The 21867-nt window shown below is 39.7% G+C and overlaps 1 protein-coding gene across 4 annotated transcripts in view; it reads left to right on the top strand.

Moving 5' to 3' along the window:
• ACER3 (alkaline ceramidase 3) overlaps positions 1-21867 on the top strand; it is a 198693-nt gene that overhangs the window by 47267 nt on the left and 129559 nt on the right. The window contains exon 1 of one of the 4 annotated variants that reach the window (XM_032489478.1): positions 11754-11998. The exons of 1 other annotated variant lie outside the window; for it this stretch is intronic. In XM_032489478.1, the coding sequence (XP_032345369.1) occupies positions 11896-11998 (103 nt within the window). In that variant the 5' untranslated portion in view covers positions 11754-11895. Of the gene's footprint in view, positions 1-11753; positions 11999-21867 lie in introns of those variants that run through there. 2 more of the 4 variants (XM_032489477.1, XM_032489479.1) reach the window with 2 other exon arrangements.

The following is a 21867-nucleotide window of genomic DNA, read 5'->3' on the forward strand; positions in this document are numbered from 1 at the left end:
CCGTAGGGCATGCTGGGCCAGGGCGGCGCGAGCCGGGAACAAACGAGGCCGGGGGCGGGGCTGAGGGGCGGGCTTGGCAGCCGCGGGTCGGGGGTCAGGGCTTGTGTCCCCTAACTGCCCGCTGCAAGCTGTCTGGCTTCGATACAGCTGGGCGGGAGGGGTGATCTCGCTGAGGAGGTTCCCGGCTGGGCCCAGCTCCTGGAGGGGAACCTTGGTACTACTCTTGCTCTAACTTGGCGGCACTGGCGGCAGGCGTCCCCTCTGGGGAGAGTTGCAGAACTGGTTATGCAAGTGTCCAGAGCTTGCTAGACAGACTTCAGACCTGCCGGTGCCCTCGGCACTGGTCAGACCTTTTGATGCTGCCTAAAGGTCTTGTAAGTGGAGGCCCCCAGGCAGCCAAGAGGCTTGGGTTGGGAAGCCGGCCGCCGTCAGGGATGGTGATGGAATGGCCCAAGGGAGACTTAGGATGTTTCTGAACTCCTAAGTCCCTATTCTACATGTTTTTAATGAAACCTTAAAAAAAAAATTATAAGGCATACATAAAAATAGAATAATGTAATAATCTCTATGTACTCATTACCCAGCTTAGTCACATCTTAGTATTTTCCTGTATTTCCTCCAGGTTCTTTTGTTCTTTAAGAAATGAAGCATTAAATATACAGCTGAATGTCTCTGTGTAACCCTCCCTAATTCCATTTCCTTCTCTCCCTATAGCTCACTGCCTTCTTGAATTCCGGGCTTTTTAATTTATTAACTCAGTGTGTGTTTTTATGCTTCTGGTACATACGTATTTATCCACAAAAACAAGTGGCTTGTTTTGCATGTTTTGAGCTTTATATAAATGATATCCTACTGTAGCTATTCCTAAATTTCCTTTTTCTCGCCTTAATATTGTGTATTTGAGTTCATTCAGTATAACAGCTGTATACTATTTCATTTTGTGATTATACTTAGTTCATTTTCACATCCTTCTGTTCAATAAATAACCATGCAATTAACATTCTTGAACATGCCTCCTAATACACAGGTGTGAGAATTTTTAAGGATATATTCCTAGAAGTGTATTTGCTGAATCACGGTGTATGCACAGCTTCACCTTTGCCAGACATTGCTCTCCAAAGTGATTGTAAAGCATTTTATATTCCCACCAGCAATATCGAAAAGTTCATAATGTTCTACATGGTTACCCAACTTGATTTAGCTTTAACAAAGCCTTAAAAAGTTTCCTTTTAAATCAAATTCAGATTTCATCTCTTCCATTTGCTCTCAGTTTTACCCTGTATGAATTACTTTGCCTCTCTAAGCCTTGATTTTCTTATCTGTAAAATAGGGACAATGATACTTATCTTGCTGTGGTGACTAGCAGAATTAAATGAAATAATGCATTAAAAAGTGTTTACTCACATGCCTGGCTGGCGTTTGATAGGCACTCCACAAGGAGTAGTAGTGGTGGTGGTAATAATAATAATAATAATAATAATAATAATAATAATAATAATAATAATAATAATAATAATAATAATACACGGTCAGTTTGTATTGAATTCAGGCATTGTCCTAAGTACTTGAAGCTGTTTCAAAGTCACAGAGATAGTAAGAGGCACTGCTGGATTCAGGTCTGTCAGAGAGTTTGGACTAGAACCTGCAGACTGCAGAGACCCACTGAAGGAGAATCATTCATTCATTTGCCTATCTGACAGCAGTTTGTGCTATCCTATAAATAGTCATCATTATTATTACAACGATGAAGCAATGTAGGGGAGAGGAAGGAGAAAAGGTTGGAGTTAGGCAACTCACTTTTTGCCTGGCCCTGTGCCTGGCCTGAGACACTTTCCTTACCCTGAGGTTGCTTGGAGTTTGGTTCAGTGTTTCTCTAGATCTGGTTCCCAGACTATCTGCCTGTCACTGACTGGTGCTTGTTCAACATGCAGGTTCCCTGGCCTGCAGGAATTCTGATTCTGAAGGTTCCTGGAGGAATATTATGAGCAGAGATTCTGACATTCTCACAGTTTTGAGAGCCACTGATCTTACTCATGAGGAAGACAAGTAAACAGATGGCTACAATACCGAAGGATAAGAGTTACAACGGCAGGTCATGGAAGAGTTTCTGGAGGAAGACTGATCTGAGCTGAGACCTGAAAGATAAGAAAAGTTAGGCAAGGGGCAGGAAGGAAAGGGGAGATTCAAGAAGCAGGAAAAATGAGAAAAGTGGCTTTTAGAGAAGAATATTTTAAAGTATTTTAATGTGACTGAAGTGCAGGTTGAAGCAATGAGGCCTCAGAAGTGGGTGGGAAAATCACAAAGGCTGTAAAGAGTCTTGTTGATCATGTCAGGGAGTCTGGATTTTATCCTGCAGGTAGCAGGAAACGTATTTATTTGGAGGAGGGCATCGATAGTTTTGAATTTAAGAAAGAGCCCTCTGGCAGACACAGTGTGAAGTACAGGCTGTGGGACTGGAATGTGGCGATCAGGAAGATCACAGGCAATCATGACCTGGACTGAGACAATGGCAAGAAGAGCAGGAGGCAAGTGGACAGATAGAAGAATCCATATGGGTGACTGATTGGACATGGCTGGATCGAGATAGGGAGGATTTAAGAATTCTTTCCTTAGGAAATTGGGTCAATGGCTGTGAATTTCACTGTAGTTAAAAAAAAAAAAAAAAAAAAAAAAACACTGGAAGGGAAACCACTGTGGAGGGAAAATGACGAGATCATTTTAGGACATACTGAATTTGAGATCCTTATGAAATATCCAGGTAGAGCTGTCCAGAAGGTAGGTGGAAATGCAGGTCTGTGGATATCTTGCTAGTTACTCACTTAATATCCTCCCCACCTTCTTCTTCCTTACAGAAGCCAACTTTGTATAGGATGCTGATGTGCCCAATTAAAACATTCACCCTCCCATACTCTCTTGCCAGTCTTCTCAGACTCTCTATTGTTGGTCATGAGATCCAGTTCTGACCAATACTCTAAGTGGACATCCTTGGGTGGAGGTTCTGGGAAAGCTATTATTTTCCTGATAACAATGGACAGGTCCAGCTGGCATTTGCCTTTCACATTTGTTCTTTTTCCTTCTTCCTGCCTAAACAGGGTTGTGATGCTTGGACAAGATGTAACAATTTTATAAGCATGAGGATGAAGGCCCTATGCTCACGGAGGCAAAGGAGAAAGTCAGAAAGATTTGGACATTGTGGAGCTGTTGTCTGGCTCTGGCCTGTCTACCATCTTAGACAAATAAACCCTAATTTAGTTAAGCCACTGGGATTGGTTTTCTATCACCTGCAGCAAAACGTGATCCTAATTGATTCAAGGGCTAAAGCACTGGAGACAGATCTGGGTTAGAGATAGAGATTTAGGTCAGCATCTGAGCATTTGGGTGGATACAAGAAAACCAGGCACCCAAATATGCACAAATGTAAGAGATTCTTATGAGTTAAAGGACAGAGAGGGCTCAGGGTGTAGGCAACATTGAAAGGAGGAATTCCTGTTCATAGGGCAAGTGTTTTTAGGTTACTTTTATAACGTTGATATTTCCATAACCTCATTCAAAACAAAACAATCAATTTAGGGCTACTCAGTTCATACTCAACCCTTCTGAAATGTATGTTGTATCTATTTTCCAGGTGCTTAAGCAAGGGCTGATGACCCTGGTCATAGAGTGGTGACTTACTTCCTAGGGTGTGGCATGTTTGGGGCTCAGGAGCAGACTGGGTAAACCTCAGCTCTCCTCTGTTCCCTGAAGCAAGTGCCACGGGAGTTCCTTCTGGAAAGGCTGGTGCGAGGACTGCCCGCCCAGGACCTGTGTTGCAGTTTAACCTGACTGTCCTATCTTTTGTCAAGATAACTTGCCACAGCCTCCTAATTGAGCAATCAGACTAATTTTCCTGATTCCCCTCTTCTTCCCACCCTACCCCCAACAACAAAAATCCCCCAAACCAAAAATTGGTTCTCCTTAACATACGGAAACATGTTACTTCCTTTCTTGATTAGTTTGTTATCTCTAGGATAAAGCCCCAACACCTTATCACAGTATATTAGGTCCCAGTCTTTCCATCCTCAGTCCCTGATATTTGGCACCACTGTCCCCCCATCTCTGCACACATGGTCAGCCACCCTGAATGTCTCACTCTGCCCACATTTCTCTTGCCCTTTCAAGCCCTTGCAGGCTGTTTTCTTGCCCAATGCTTTCTCCGCCTCATGTTCTGACTGACTCTCTACATCCACCCACTGCAGCCAGATAAATTTGCTGGTGTTCCGGCAGCTGAGAATGGCTAGAAACCCAGGAGCAGTCCACTACCTACTTCTCCCTCAATCTCCCACATCCCTCCAATGCCCTGCTTCAGTCTGTCTCCAAATCCTGCTGGTTCTATCTCCCAAACATCTATAAATTTGTCTCCTCCTCTCCATCACCACTTCTACTAACCAAATCACTGCAAGTATCTCCAGGACATTCCATGTCTTTAGTTTTTCCCAGTTCAATCAGTCTGTCCTCCCCTCTGCAAATTTACCCATGTTGGTCTCTTCCTTAAAAAAAAAAAAAAAACCTCTAGGTCCCTAAGGGAATTGTCCCTGCAGAACTCTCAAGCCCCATTTCCTACACTCTAGGTGCCGAGAGAACGCAAATGCAGTGTTGGCTACAGCCCTCTGAACTGCAGAGAACCGTCTACTGAGCTCCTGCAGGACTAGCTTGGCATAGTAGTTAAGAGCATGGCCTCTGGCGCCAGACTGCCTGGATTCCAGCCTCTACTCAGCTGCCATTAGGTGGGTGCCCTTAGGTGAAATCTCACTATGTCAGTTTCATCATTGGGAAATGGGAGCTAAAGGTAGCCCTCACTCATAGGGTTGTCAGAAAGATTTTAGAAAGTAATACTCAAGAGTACCCAGAACAGTGTCAGGAACAGAGTAAACATTATATAAATGTTAACTATTATAATTGTTTGTTACATTTTGATCCCTGAAATTTGTCTATTTTGTCCCCTTCTGTTGTCTAGAATAGTGCAGGAGACACGGCAGCAGGTGGCTTGTGGTTAGGGTATGGGGTGGGGTGGGGATGAGAGGAAATACTGGGAGATTAGGGGCCAAGGAAGCTTAACTGTCTCAAGGAGTGTGAAATTGACTTTTTGTTCTCTGTAATCCAACTTTCCTCTTAGTTTAGAAAGCAGGTCTTATGAGAAAGTGAGGCCCAAATGTTCCCCACTATCTCCCTGTGCATGGTGGGCAGTATGATTCCCTGTGCTTCACCAAGAAGGCTTTTCTTCCCTTCAAAGTAATAATAATACCACAATACCATGAGATATATTGATCTCATTCCATTTCTGGGTCTGTATTTTGCAACTTTTAAAGAAGTTTAATCCAAACATGAAGTGGGTACTGCTGCTTCCCCATTTTATATACAGGGAAACTGAGGCTTAGAGAGGTTAATAGGACCAAAATCACAGCTTATTAAGAGGTGGGATACAATGCCATGTACTGCATTTCAGAGCCAATACCCTTAACTGCTATGCCAGATCGCTTCATAAAAGTGGATTTGTTACTTAATCTGAGAAACATCTAGATTTGCTCACATGCTAGATCCAGTGCTGGACACTGGGAACATAAGATGAATATGGGTGATCCTTTCTCTCCAGGACCTCATAGCTGCCTTGTGGGTATAAACCAGGCAACAGACAAAGAGGCCAAGTGTGGGAAATGGACAGAGAGCCAGAAAGCAAGAAGGAAGCACTAACTCTGCCTGAAGAGTGGGGCCTAGGGCCCAGCTACAGATGTGGCAGTTGAGTCTCAGAGTCTGGGACTGGGCGTGATGATTACACTGATGATGTTTCTGGAAGCATAAGCATCAGCAGATGCATAAAACACTTATTCTTTAAAGCTTATCACGAATTGTAAGTGAAAACAGAAGTTCTAAAATTATCTATATTTTGGGGTTCTATTTTAACAAAACATATACATTCCTATGTTTTAATAAAACATACACACAGAGAAGAATGTTTGGCTAGTTATATACCAAAATATTATCAGTGGTTACTACCAACTGATGAAATTTCAGGTGTTTCTTTATATGTATATATATATTTATTGTGGATTGTATTTTTATTGTATAAATACATTTTATATTATGAAACGTAATTTTAATGTGGAAATAAATTGATACAACCACTTTAGAAAACTATTTGGCATTACTTAATACATTTGAAAATGTGAAGACTTCCGTTCATAGGTAATGTTGCTAAAGAAACTTGCACATGTGTATCAGATTTGTAAAAAGAATGTTCATGGGAACATCGGTTTTAATAGCAAAAATGGGAAACAACTTACATCCATCTCAGGAAAATGGATAAACACATTGTGTGTTGTACAATAAAAGATTTATTATAAAAGACTAATGAAGGAACTACAGCTTTATGCCACATACATGGATGAATCTTAAAAGCATAATATTGAGGGGAGGGTATAGCTCAGTTGTAGAGTGCATGCCTAGCATACATGAGGTCCTGGGTTCAATCCTCAGTATCTCCGCTAAGTAAATAAATAAATAAACCTAATTACCTCCCCCTCCAAAAGGAAAAAATAAAAGCACAATATTGAGCTGAGAAAAAGCAAGTCTCAGAAGAATATTTACTATATGTGTTCACATTTAAAAAATTTAAAAACATACCAAATCTATGCTCAGGGATACAGTCATCTGATAAAAGTATACAGAAAGGTAAAGGAATGATAAAAACAAAATTCAGGAAGGTGGTTGATTCTGGAAGGAGGAAAGTGATGAGACTGGAGAAGGACGCACAAGAGCTTAAGGAATCAGTCAAGTTCTCTTTTAAGCTGAGTGGTGGCGATTTCAAGATTCATTTCATTTTTGCTCTCTACATGTGATATATTATTTTTATATATTGCATATTTCATAATAGAACTATTTTTCATCCGTATTTTTAATTTTTTCAAAACGAACTTGTATTTCTTGTTTTATTAAATGGAGAAAGTAAATAACACATGTAATAACACTTTAAAAATTCTTATTCTTTTGTACCTTTTCTCACCCTTGCCTTTTTATATCATTCATTCACCACATATTAACTGAGGGCTTAATCTGTACCAAGCTATATGTTGGGGATACAGTGGGGTTACATGGTTCCTATATTTGTGCGGCTTATCTTCACGGGTGTGCTCCATATCCCTGTAAAATTCTCAGAGTTAGGCTTCATTATCAATATTTTACAAATTCATTAGCAGTTTTTCTTAATGTAGCTATTAAGCACCTAAGCTCTGAAGTTAGGCTGCCTAAATTCAAATCTTGGCTCTGCTGCAAACTAGTCCTGTACATTCAGGCAAGTAACTTAACCTCTTTGTCTTTTAATGTCCCTAACTATGAAATGGGGAAAAGAACAGTATCTACCTTACAGGGTTGTTGTGAGATTTAACTAAGTCAATATACATAGAAAGAATTCAGAACGGGGCCTGGTCCAATGGTAAATGTTTAATAAATGTTACATTATTATTATTGTTGTTGTTGTTATTGTTATTGTTGTTATTATTCTATAAATACTCCCTGAGCACCAATTCGGTGTCAGGCCCAAGCGAAGGACTAGAGATACAGAGATAGAATGAGACAGGGTCTGGAAGACTGACTCCTAAGCAGAATACGATAGAATGTGAGAAGAGCTATGTGGAGGGAAACCCAAGGGCTGCAGAGACAGATAGGGGCCCCAACCCAAGCTGGGTGTCAGGGGGCTCTTCCCAGAGAGGCTTTAGTTTGTGTCCCTGGGGTTTGGTCTGTTGCACTTGGCCGACACTCTAACATCCCCCACAGATAGGAGCTAGGAAGTGTTGATAGGCTGCCATGACTGTGCCTCCCTGTAAAAGAGGCCACCAGGTAACTGGGAGATCATAAGATCACTTAATCTGTGCTGAGCTTTCATTTACATTTTGTGGTTTCAAATTTTCCTTTGCAGTTGTGAAGTTATGGTGCAGTGTATCCCATGCAGAAAAAATGAATTACAGCTTGGATTTCTTTTGTTGTCTTGGGAACTAGTAGAAAGGGCTTTCAATAGGAATCTGGTTGAAAGCTTTCGAAATGTGGGTTCTCATCTGTTAGTTAAAAATATACAGGCATTGGAAATAACCTAAATACCCAGTAGTAAAGGAACACTAACATGGATATTTAATAATTAAGTAAATTGTGGTATATCTATAAAACTGAGTAAAGCTATTAATATATTTACAAGACTTTTTTAATGGCATGAGAAATGCTTATTTAAAATATGACACACAAAGGCAATATTAGCTCTATCATGTAAAAAAAATCCATAGGTAAAATTCTTGAAGAAAATACACTTAAATGTTGAGAATGGTTATTGCTAGTTGGTGAGATTACAGGTGATTTCCTTTATTTTTTATAACTTTTTGGATATTTTCTAAATTTTCCAGCATAAGAATGTATTTAAAAAAAACAGCTTTATTAAGATACAACTTGCATACCATACAGTTAGTGTACAATTTAGAGTATACAATTTCTTTTTGCATAATTATCGAGTTGTGCAACCATTACCACAAACTAATTTTAGAACACTTTCATCATCCCCAAAGAAACCAAACATGTCCCCACCAGTAGTCACTCTGAATTCCTGCTCCCTCTTTAAGCCAACAACTAATTTAGTTTCTATCTCTATAGATTTGCCTATTCTGGATGTTTTATATAAATGGAATCCTACAATATGTACCCTTTAGTGTTTGGCTTCTTTGACGGAGCATAATCGTTACAAGGTTCATCCATGTTGCATCATGTATCCGTATTTCATTTTTTTATTCTCAAATAATATTCCACTGTACGGGTATTTCACATTTTATTAATTCGTTCATCAGTTGATGGGATTTGCGCTTTGTTTCCACTCTTTGGCTATTGTGAATAATGCTGCTATGAGCATCCTTATACAATTTTTTGTGGACAGATGTTTTCAATTCTCTTGGGATATACCTAGGAGAGTTGTTAGGTCACATGGTAACTCTACCTAGCATTTTGAGGAACTGCTTTTCAAAGTGGATGCATCATTTTACCTACCAGCAATGTAGGAGGGTTCCAATTTCTCAACATCTTTGCTAACAATTGTTATTGTCTGTCTTTTTGGTTATAGCCATCTTAGTATGTGTGAAATAGCATCTCATTGTGGTTTTGATTTGCATTTCTCACATGGCAAACGTGAACATCTTTTCTGTGATTATTGGCCATTTGTATATCTTTTTTGGAGAAATGGTCAAAATGCTTTGACCATTTTTTGTCGGTTTTTTTTTGAGTTGTAGGAGTTCTTTATGTATTCAGAATACAAGTCTCCTATCAGATATATGATTTGCAAATACTTTCTCCTATTTTTGGTATCATTTGCATCAAAAGTTTTTAAGTTTGTTGAAGTCCAACTTATTTATTTTTTCTTTTGTCAGGTGTGTTTTTGGTATTTTATGAAAGAAACTGTTGTCTAACCCAAGGTTAAAAGATTTACTTTTATGTAAACTTCTAAGAGTTTTATAGTTGTAGATCTTACACATAAGTCTATGTTTGATTGTGAGTTAAAATTTGTCTATTATGGCAGAAGTCTAATTCCATTCTTTTGCATATGGATATCCAGTTGTCACACCACCTGTTGAAAAGACTATTCTTTCCCTATTGGATTGTCTTGGCAACCTTGTTGAAAATCAATTGACCACAAATGTACAGATTTATTTCTGGAGTCTCAGTTCTATTCCATTGATCTACACGTTTATCCTTATACCAGTACTACATTGTCTTGATTAGTGTTTGTTTGTAATAACTGTTGAAATAGGGAATTGTGAGTCCTCCAGTTTTGTTTTTTTCAAGATAGTTTTGGCTGTTCCAGGTTCCTTACATTTCCATGCATTGCATTTATACTTGGCAGGAAAAGTTTTTTAGAAAAGAGAGAAAGGAAGACAGACATTGCTGAAGGAACTATAAAATCCATTTTGTTTTTTCTGAGTGATACTACTGCAGCCCACCTTTCCTCTTGGGCAGGGGAGTTAATTTTTCTCTCCTAAATTTTGTCCTGGCCATGGTAGGTTGTTTTATTTTTTCCCCCCACTGTTAATGAACAATGTGCAGGGTATTGATTTAGCCAAGGCCTCATCCCCTGCCTTGAGTCACTTGGCTGGATTAGGGATTTCTTTCTACATAACAACTTCCACGACACTAATTTTTGCTGTACCCCTAGCAAGTATTATCATACTCTATGGTTGTGGTCACTACACTGTTGTTATTGCAATCTCAACAGCAAATCACTTTTAGCATGTATTTCTGCATATTCATCTTGAATATACAAATATAGGTATATTTATTCACTTTTAAATGATATATACTTATGATTATTATATATATTAAGAACATACATGAGACAGAAATTTTAGAGGACAAGATAAAAAGTGATTCGAAATAGAAGTTTTCTCACACCTCAATTTTATTTATCTCTCTGGAGAGTGCTGTCTTGGATCTTTCCTGTTTCCCTCTGTGTGTTCCCAGCACCCAGCCAAAGGCCACGTACATGGCAGAAGCTCAATGTCAGCTGTTCAAAAGAAAAATTTCAGATAGCCTACTATCTCTATTAAAACACACTGCCTTTATTCCTAGGTTTTGCACCCTGCAAGTCGACATTTGAGTCACTTTATAGAGAGGCTTTGCGTGTCTCATTTCTCCTTATTTTTTTTTAACCTTTGATTACACCTTATCTGACTTATTTCTTTAGAAAATGGCAATTGTGTCATCCTTAACTACACTCTTCATTTCAAACTGCGTGGTCAGGCAGAATCCTGGGTGTTAGGACCATGAAGAATGGAAATAAAGCTTTCATATGAGGTTGTACCTATCACTGCAGGATGTGAACAAAGGGCAAGGGAGCTCTTGGTGATGAAAGCCAGAAAGGGCTTCAGGAAGCTGGATTCTAAAGGACCAGGGAAATTAGCCAAATGGAGAGGAGAGGAAATCGGTCCCAGGTGAACCACAGGAGCAAAGGCAGGAAGTTGTGGGTGGACCCCGAACATTCTGAGCTAGGGGAATTTGATGCAGCTGAACACAAGGGGCAGGGGGCAGTAGCATTTGTGTTTTAAAACGACCCCTCAAGCAGCTGTTAAGTATTAAGAGTCTTGAGACTGGTAGTAGGGGAGGCTGTTGGTTGCCTGAAGAGTACGGCACAGTTGTAGATTGTTAGAGGGTTAGAAACTTCTAGGCTTGGAAGCCCAAACAGAAATGAACTCTGCGTCAGTGCTCTGGCTACACTGTTTTTTAGGATCTCAAAGCCCATCCCCCTGCACCCCCCCCCCCCACCGCCCGGTCCAGGGTTTGTTGCCCTTTACCTTTGTTCCCAAGTGACGTTTATACCTTTATCATAAAGTTACTGTTTCTTTCAAGGGAGTCCCCGGCAGGGCTGGGAGTGTTCAGTTTCTGGACTCTGTTGAGGCCTGAGGCCAAAGGAGGACACTGAGGTACACCTCTGCATAGATTTTATCAAGCCACAGCTGCCCCTATAAAACCAAACACTCCCACACAGAAACTCAGACAACCTGATTAGAAAACTGCCTCCGAGACGTCAGAAACGCTGAACCCACAACCAAGGGCGTGTCTAGGCGGGGCCGGCGGTCCAGGTCACACCCCTTCCTGAGGAAGGAGGAGGCAGGGCAGCCCCGGGGCCCTCGGGCTGGGCCCTGCGCCGGCCGCGGTGGGCGGGGCCTCCGCCCGAGTAGGATCGCTGACGGCGCCGGGCCCCGCCCCTCAGGGTGGGAGGACGGACGGGGCGTGAGGCGAGCGCGCGAGTAGGGCCCGAGCCCGCCTGGGAGCCCGCGGAGCCGAGCGCACCGAGCGGAGCCCCTGGGTGGCGGCGGCGGCGGCGGCGGCGGGCGCGTGATGGCTCCGGCCGCGGACCGCGAGGGCTACTGGGGCCCCACTACCTCCACGCTGGACTGGTGTGAGGAGAACTACGCGGTGACCTGGTACATCGCCGAGTTCTGTAAGTGCGGGTGCCGGCCTGAGGCGGGAGCGAGGAGGGAGGGCGCGGGTCTGAGGGGGAGACGCCGCGTGAGGAAGGGAGAGGGCCGATCTGGCCGCCGGGGAGGCACCGGGCCTGGCCGGGTGAGGTGGCGTGAGGAGCCCGGACCAGGGCGCAGGAACGGGAATACTGGGAGGAAGGGAGCGCCAGGGGTTCCAGTGTGGCAGGTGAGGAGGGCCAATCTGGACAGGTTGGGGGGGTCTTGAGATTGGGGGGCGGAAGAGAAGCGGGGAGCCCCTGCTGGACCTCAGGGGAGGCCGGATGGGCGGGGTTGGGAAGGGGGATTCCTGCCTGAGGGGTCGAGTCTGGGCAGGCTGGGGACACCCTAATTAGAGCTTGGGAGACTGGGGGACTCTGCTTATTTGAATTGAGGCCTCGGGACACCTGCTCCTACTGTTGCTGCCACCGCCTTCGTCCTAAGGGCACAGGAGAAGGAAACATGTCCTAGCTTAGTCTTCCCCTAAATACGTGAAAACTCGACCTTTCCCGTCCGCTTTCTCGGTTCGTGTGAGATCTCTTCAGTCACCTCCAGGAAACGGTTTTCCCAGTCTCAGATCCCGTCCTCGACCCCTAGCCTTCCAGGCCACTCCCACCCAGGATAGCTTCAGGTACCAGGGATCACCTCCTTTCTGAGTACGACCATTCATCTGTCTTCTTGCACCAGAAGTAGAAGGCAGAGCACCTAGTCTGTACTTTCTGGCTCGTGCCAGGCTCCCAAGAGCACAAGGAATCAAGTCCCAGCTCCACTCTGCCTCCTATCCGACTACCTGGCTAAGGTTAGGATTCTTCTGAGGACACTACTTCCACTGATTACACCTTCTGAGGACCTGGGGAAGAATCCTCCTCCAGCTGCTACCCTTGTCTGGCCCCTTGGGGCTGTGTGTGTGTATATATGTGTTTCCCCAGATGATTATTCCTGCCAGGCTAGGAGAACACAGGAAAAATCTTCCACTTCTTTTTTCTGTAGTTTACTTGGGTCAAGTTTTGAGTGCGCTGTGTTTGATCTTTCTTCAGGTACCTGCTTCAAGGTACAGAGAATATTTTTGGGTTCAGTGTTAGTGCCTTCTTTTAATTGGATCCACTTTTTCAAGACATTAAGCAAAACTTTTTAGCTAACCTTCCTTTTGCTGGATCCTTCTCCCAGGCATTTGTTTGGCTTTGTAGGAAAGCAGCAAGAATTTCATACCAGCTGATCCTACTTTATTCTGTTCCCAGTAACTGGCTAGGTTAAAAAAAAACCAACTCTTTTGGTAGTCTTTAAGACTTTTAGTATCTTTCTGTTTAAACCATAATTTAGGCTGAGTGTTACTTTTCCTGAACTACTAGTTTAAATTAATAATTTTTACATAATAATGGATGAATATGGGCAAAGGGATCATTCGTAGTGTAATTACTTGGCAGCTCAAATGTTGGCAAAGGAAGTGCTTTACCAATTTGTTGTTAGATCACGTTGGCAAGTCCATACATGGTCCAGAGAAGGTCCATAAGGGAAGAGACTTAAAATCGTGCTTTCTGAACTAGAAATTTGTAAAAAGTGACACTCAAGGGTCTTCAAATATTGGATGGGCTATGATACAGAGCTGTTAAACTTTCTGTATTTCTCTAGAAGGTGAAATTAAAGCCTGTGGGTGGAAACTAACTGTAAAGGAAGAGATTTTACTTCAACATAAGGAAGATTTTCAACTAGAAATGTAATCATTGAATGGGTTGACTTCAGAGGTGGGGGCTTTCTGTCACTGAAAGTGTTACAACAGATATTTCTCAACTAACATGAATATTTTAGGGGGAATTAATTGGTAGAGAAAAGGGGTTGGCTTTAGTTGACATTTAGGCCCTTTGCAGCGTTATGGGTTGATGTAGATAATAATGAGCCTTAGTTTAGAATCAAGGATTAGAATAAAAAGAAAACTGACAGTTAAGTCATGTGAATTATGAGAGAGCGAGATACTACGGTTCTGGCAGATATCTCTGAGAAATAGGAAATGGCTCTTTAGTTCTAAATGTCCTCAGAAGAGGAAACTGAGCAGACTACAGGGAGGGTTTAGACATAGGAATCAGGAGTTGCTAGAAGAGGATGAGTGAGTGTTGGCAGCCCTTTGCACATGTACTTTGGGAGAAAATGATCTGGAGGAAGTTGAGGTCAAGTCTTCTTACCCAGCAAGTAGTAGGTATCTATCATACCTTTGAGTAAGGGATTTAACCTTTGAAAAATATGCTGATTAATAATGATGTGTTTACAACAAATGTAATTTTATCATTATAATACTTACATTAATGATAGAAATGTTAAGGATAATAATAATGGTGATAATAGCTATATCAAAGTGCTTCTTATGTACCACACTTTGCTAAGCACTTCATATATTTTATTTTTTTTGATCTTTACCATAATTGTTATTATCCTTATTTCACAGATTAGGAAATTAAAGCTCTAAGAAGCAACTTATCTAAGGTTGCAAAAAGTGGTGTAGAGGTAGTGTTCAAATTGAGGTCTGACTGTAAACTGCTATACAATATCACTTCTGTCACACATTTGTTGTTTTGCTCCTGCATGCAAGGGATAAGGACGGTGTGAAGTAGTATACTATCACTGATGACAAATTGAATAACTGTTCAAGAAGCCTATCTTTCCGCATTGGGGTGTGTGTATTTTGGATAATCTAAAGACCAGTTTGGGGAATTGCATGTCAAGATGGCAACAGTTCTTAGTCATTGAAAAACCTGAAATGCTATCTTCTTAACATTACCCAAGATGAATTAAATTCCTTTTTTGTCTGAGTGGATTGCAGGGACCAGGGGAAACGGTAGAGGGTTTCTCTTTAGTTGTGAAATAGTAAGTGCCTTGATGTGCCAGAAGTTATAGGAACAGGCATTCCTCACTTTGCTTGGTAGTGTGGGACAATACAAATGACCATGCAAGTTAAGATCTGGAAAAGTATTCTTAACAATCAATGAGAAAAGTTATGAGTGTTCTGTGACCTTTAAACATTTCTGTCAAACACTGTAAACCTTCTTATTGGTCATAAATATATAGAAAAAGAAAAAAATAGTAAAACTAATATTTAGTACACTGTAGTTTAAAAACATTGAGAATTAAAATGTTTTATTTCTGTGTAGAAGAACTTATCTAGAGTAGTCTGAACAGTGCTTGCCTTCTTGTCAGGTAATATAATATAGAATGAGTATTCTTCTATGCATTGGTGAATTGTCATAGTCCTTTTTAGGTTTGGATCAGTTTCCAACATTTTATTCTTTGCACTTTCAATATTGTGAAATATCTCTCAGAGTGAAATGCAAATTTGCTGGCATCACTTCTGGTCCATCTTCACCCTTTTCTCACAACCACTTTCTTCATTTGTGTTGATACGTTTGCCTTCACTAAGTTCCTCTGGCAGCATATCTAGAGTCTCTTGAATGGCAGTAGGGTCAAAGTTGTCATGGTCAGCTATTCTATGACTCCTTTTATGTTTGATTGGGATTTTATGTCCAACATTATTATTTTTTGTTTTTTTGCTGCACTTTCATCATTGTTGGCCTGTTCCCTCTTTCAGTTATTCATTTTTGTAAAACGTCACGTACGTTTATCACCAGTAGACAAGGAGGCAACTCAGTTACACGCTTTGTTGTCAATACATGAACTGGATAAAGATGTGCAGTAACTAATCACCAACAGACTTTGCCCTGTTGCTTTATCCATAGTTAGAAATTTAGGCGGAGAGATATTTTTCTCTTAGCACTTTGAGGATATTATTCCATTGTATCTTGGCTTTTAATGTACTGATGAAAATCCACCAACAGCCTAATTGTTGTTCCTTTGCAATTTATTTTGTCAAATCCACCAACAGGCTTTGAAAGAAGTGACTCGGTTAGTAACTGATCATGATATGCTTCTATTATTTATATAGTGATTTGTGGACTGAAGGTGTAGTAGTGAAATTTGTACCGTAATCAGTTACTCACAGTTAATGTATTGTGGTAATTGAAATTTGAATTGTGTTTTTGGGGAATCAGTATTATTTAACTAAGCTGTGATAACCAAAATTTGTACATATTAGAACCCTGCAAAATGAAGACTGCCTGTGTATTTCTAATCCTAGTAACATTCTTACTAAGTAGGTGGTGTTATCCCCATTTTACAGATGAGGAAACTGAATCTTAGAGGAGTTAAGTAACTTGAAGTTAAGAAGTTGTGTCATACAGCTATTAAGCAGCAGAAATGTTATTCAAGTACAGATCTGACAACTCTTTCTACCAAGACATACTGTCAGTGTCTTTTAAAGTACAATTTCAGGTGCTTCCATTTTCATGGAAGAAATATTATTACCTAAAGGGAAGTGGAAGGGAAATCTATGCTTTAATTGTGGCCTCAAAGGAGAATTACTCAGTTAAATTTTTTTCAGAATGTTAAGTTTATTCAGCAAATATTTGTTGAAAACTTATTTTGTCATTGACTTAAAATAAAAAACTATACATAGACCATATGTCTGTTCAAGGTAGCTAATAAGCCAGTAGGGGTATGAACAGCTAAGTTCAAATAGGCATTTCCTACTTTCAAGGGAACTGCATTCCTAAAAATGTATTTGAAAGAAGAATGGGCAAAAATTGACATATTATGAAGGAGGGTTTATTTATCAGAAAGCTAAAACTATTTTTAAATTTCTAATTATGAGTTTCATAGAAGCTGCCTCAGTCTGAGGAAGTAACCTGATTAGTAAAACTTTCATAGATCAGGAGAATGAATGGACCACTTAATAACCATCTCCTTTTTGTACTTGGGCTAGGATGATTCAAGCTATGTAGGTGTTGTCCCTTCTTACAGGTTTGCTGCCTGTCTACCCATCCTATTCATAGAAATTGGGTGGAAGGGAAGTAGGGCAACCCTCAGTCTCTATATCTTTATGATAGGATTCTCTTAGATGGGGTAAAGGGGTAAGGGGTCTTTCCTTCATTGTCACCACAGCACAAGACTAGAGGGGCTTTAACCAGCTGCCTCTACCACACAAACATGCTACAGAAGGCATCTAGCTGCTTGTACCTCCTTGCTGCCTTTTCCTTTCCTTTTTTTAGGCCCCTTCCCACTATCTCCCCTGAATAGTAGCCTCGAGGATGTGAACATGCTTCAGGCCTTCTGGTCCTGAGGCTCTGTGGGCTGGCAGAGGTGATGTCCCTGTCACCTTAAGGAAGATAGTCTTATCCCTGAGCCTTATTGACAGCCAAGTAGCACTGCCTCCGACTGATAGCTCAAAAACACGGTAAGTCACCTAAAGAGTGAAGGCCAAATTAAGGGCCAAAGTCAGTGTACTAGAGGGTTTAGATTTAATGAATAGAGACTTAGATTTAATTAATAGAGACTTAGATTTAATTTAATCAGAGACGGCCAGTAAATTGTTCCAGGTGTTGTGATGGACATATGTATGTGGTACATTGGAATGCAAGAAGTGGGTGCTTATTAAAATCTTAAAGCATAAAGGCTTTACAGTGCTAGTGCTGGAAGAACTGCCATACCAGCTGGCTAGTTGTTTGTTTATTTGCTTATTTATTTATTTATTATTGTGGAGAAGCACATAACAATTACTGTCTTAACCATTTTTCAGTGTACATTTCAGTAGTAAGTACATTCACGTCATTGTGCAGCCGATCTCTTAAACTCTTTCATCTTGCAAAACCGAAGCTCCATATCCATTAAACAACTCCGTATTCTCTCTCCGCCCTACACCCTGGCAACCACTCTTCTACTTCCTGCCTCTATGAATTTGACTACTCTAGGGATCTCATATAAGTGAAATCAACAGTATTTGCTTTTTTGTGACTGGCTTATTTCATTTAGCATAATGCCCTTGTGGTTCATCCATGTTGTAGCATGTGTTAGAATTTCCTTCTTTTCAGAGGCTGAATAATATTTCATTGTATGTATACATCACATTTTGCTCATCCATTCATCCGTAGATGGACACATAGGTTGCTTTCACCTCTTGGCTGTAGTGAATAGAGAGGCCATGACATGGGTGTTCAAATCTCTTTAGGACCCAAAAGTGGAATTTCTGGATCATATGGTGACACAGCAGCTGTTTTAACCTTTTTATTAGGAAGAAACATTTTATTATGTTCTTTCTTGGGCCCCATTAATTAATTATTGTCATTACATAAATTGTAATTTATTATTTTTACATAAATTATAATTATTAATGTACTTTAATCCCTGTTTCAAATAATCAAAGGCACATGTAACTGTCAGAGGAGATCTAGTCATTGTTACTACACTGATTGATCCATATGAGATATATGAGATAAGACAATGTATAATCAATACATTACTGTAATGTATTGATATAATTCTGGTCCAAAGCAAAACAGAATAATATTTTCATTTCAGCCTTAACATGGATAAATGTGATTTTTGAAATATTGAAAATATCCAATAGAAGTAATAAAAGCTAACATTATGCAACACTTAATGTCTAAAGCTTTAATGTGCATATTATTTTATAAGAACCCTTATTATAATCCTTATAATAACTCTTTTAAGTTAGATTCTGTAAGTTGCCTATTTTATAGATGTGGAAATTTAGAGCAGAAAAGGGTTAAATAATGTGCAAAGTTTTCCGCTTTGCAAGGGGCAAAGTAAGGATTTGAACTCTCATAATCTTACTCCAAAGCGTGTTTTCTTTTCTCCCTACCATTCTCTTTTTTACTGTTAAAATCAGCTTTTTGAGGTAAAATTTACTTACAATAAAAGGCATCCATTTTAAGTTATAGTTTGAAAGGCTTTGACAGATGTATACATCTCTGTACCCAGCATCCCTATCAAGACGTAGACTGTTTCTATCACTCTGAAAAAGTTGCCGAACAGAGCACTCATCTGTAATCATATGGTTACTGCTTGATCTCTGAGGTAGGTACTATTCTAATCCTAATTTTGTAGTTGAAGACAGTGACGTTTAGGAAGGTCAAGTAACCTGCCCGAGGTCACACGCTATTAAGTGGCAGAGCCTAAGCGACCCAAGGGTGCATGATTCTAAAGCTGTGCTCTTAACTATCGTACTGTCTTGTCTCCTTCCATTACTACTTTTTCTGACCTCAGTGGGTCCAGGGACCTCAGTTTGGTAATGCTCTGATCTTCTCATTTTACAAATAAGGAGAAAGGCCTTGGAAATTGAAGTGATTTGCCCAAGGTTATATTGTAAGTTAGTGGTGAAAACTGGATCAGAATCCACATTCAGTAGTTTCTCAGTATGGGAAATGTTGGAACTGAGGAGGATGATTGTCACATGTTGTTGATGTTATATTGTTAATGAGCTACCAGGTCATAGGACTTCCTCAGGACAAAAATAACTCCTAATGAACTTTTTTTTTAATAGCAAAGAAACCTGACATCTATAGAGTGCTTTACAGTAGTGCTGCTCAGACTTAAATGTGCATGTGAACTACCTGGAGGTCTTGTTAAAATGCATATTACAGTACAGTAGGACTGGAATGTGGCCTTAGATTATGCATTTCTTTTAAGCTATCAGGTAATGCTAGTGCTGTTGGTCTGGAGACTGTACTTGAAGAAGCAAGACTTTTCAGTTCACAAAGCACTATTAATTCTTTTTTCCTGTGGGGTATAAGTGTTATCCCTGTTTGTATGTAGTTCAAAAGAATAAGGGACTTGTTCAGGATCACAGGACTAGTACTGGAACCTAGGTTTCTAACTCAAAAACCAAGTGAGGCGCTGACCATCCCTCTCCCACCTCCCCACCACCAAGCAATAACAGACCGAAAACACCACATGTGAAGGAAAGTTTGAAAATGATTGTCCTGGGTAATGAGCTAAATTGAACTTAAAGTTGAACTTATTACATTTTTGTTTTGGAAACAGGTTTCTTCTCATTTGTTTCTAATACCTTCGCCAAGCTCAAACCAAACCATCTTTCAGACTTAGGTCTATAGTTAGTAAATAGAGTTTAGGAATAGAGTAGTCCCTCCTTACCTGTGGGGATATATTCCAAGACCCCTAGTTTAGTCTTCCTCCTTTTCCCTGTACTTACTACCTACTTTCCCTGCTTACACTGTGCTGCTGCTAAAACTAGCTATTTAGTTATACTCCTGTACGCATTTCATTGTTCATGCTTTTCCCATGAGAGGTAATAATAAATTGTTGTTGAAAGTTATGAAGTTTTGAGGTGGTTTGTTATTCATTCAGCAATAGATAACTGAAACAGTATTGAGATTTGAGTTTTGAGCAATTTTGATTTCCTTTTGTGTAACCTCAGAGATGCCGAATTACACCGTATCTTTTATTTTCAAAGATGAGGCTTTAAAAATAATAAAGTTTAATATTTTTATAGGAACCTCTGTCTGAAGGTTTCAAAGAATTTTATAAGCCTCATTTTATTTATCACTATTATACACTCATGAGACTTAAAAGGGGTATTTTACCAAGTGAAAGTAAGTAAGTACCTCAGGGTTGAAATAATTCAGTTGTGGAGCTGGGAAAATCTTTTACTCATTATAGGTATGGACTCTAGCTCTTAAAATTCTTTAACTTTTCATAGCAAAATACTTCTAACAGCAAGTGGAAAGACTGGATGGAGCCAGAAAAAAAATCAGAACTCCAAAATTACGCATGTTAAAATATTGATACTGCTATAAAAACTGTTTTTATGACTGACATTGAATCATTTATTCATTCACAAAATGATAAGGAGAGATTCTAGATAAGATAGTGTTGCCAAAATGAAATATTATAGTTTCTGGGCTGTTTTACCTGCTGAGTAGCAATTATCTGCACCTCCCACCAGCCCCCACCCCTACATGTACACACATGCTTTTTAAAAGTAGACATGAGGGCGGTCGGGCTTTGTTGTCTGATATTCTACTGATCTGTTGATCACTGGGGTTGATTCAGTTAGGCTTGCCAATCAGATGGATGTTCTTTGTTCTTTCACTACTTTAGGAATGTCCAGTTTAGAGCTTGACAGTTTAAGACAATAATGAACTTAATAAAGGAGAATTATTCTTTGTTTAAGAGCAGCTATCATTAGGTAAACATTTAGCCCCCTGTATAGCCCTTCCCTCATCCCATCTTCCTTTTTCTTCAGAGATAATCACTATCCTTAATTTAATGTTATCATTTCCTAAGTTTTTTTTTTTTTTTTTACCACTTATGCATTCCTAAAAATGTATAGTTTAGGTTTGCTTGTTTTATATTTTATGTAAGTGAAAAATTTTACTGTATGTATACTCTTCTGCAACTTTTTAATAAACTGAAATTGTGGTCCCTACTATCATCCATCTTCCTTATAATTATCTATGTGATAGGTTATATAGCTTTTTACTGTTGTTTAGAATTTCGCTATATAAATATATTGATTTGATTTATGAATTTTTCAGTCATTGGATGTTTTGTTGTTTTCAGTGTTTGCTCTTACAAATAATGCTATGAACTTTCTTGTACATTTTCTGGTACACACAAATATAACAGTGTCTGTATATATTTAGGAGTATAATTATTAGATTGTAGGACATGTCTATATTCAACTTTTATTAGATCATAAATTCTCAAACTTTTTGGTCTTAGGACCCTGTTACACATTTAAAATTATTGAGGACCCTGGAGAAGTTTAGGAGTTAAATCTACTGGTATTTACTATATTAGAAGTTAAAATTAAAAAGTAAATCTTTGTTAATCCATTTAAGATTCATGATGTTCATGTATAACTGAAAAATTGTGCTGTACACTGGAATTTGACACAACATTGTAAAATGATTATAAATCAATAAAAAATGTTAAAAAAAAAAAAGATTCATGCCTATGAGAAATGAGATTTATCCTTGCTGTTGAATCAGTA

Source organism: Camelus ferus, chromosome 10 (genome assembly GCF_009834535.1).
Source record: "Camelus ferus isolate YT-003-E chromosome 10, BCGSAC_Cfer_1.0, whole genome shotgun sequence".
Lineage (NCBI taxonomy): Eukaryota > Metazoa > Chordata > Mammalia > Artiodactyla > Camelidae > Camelus > Camelus ferus.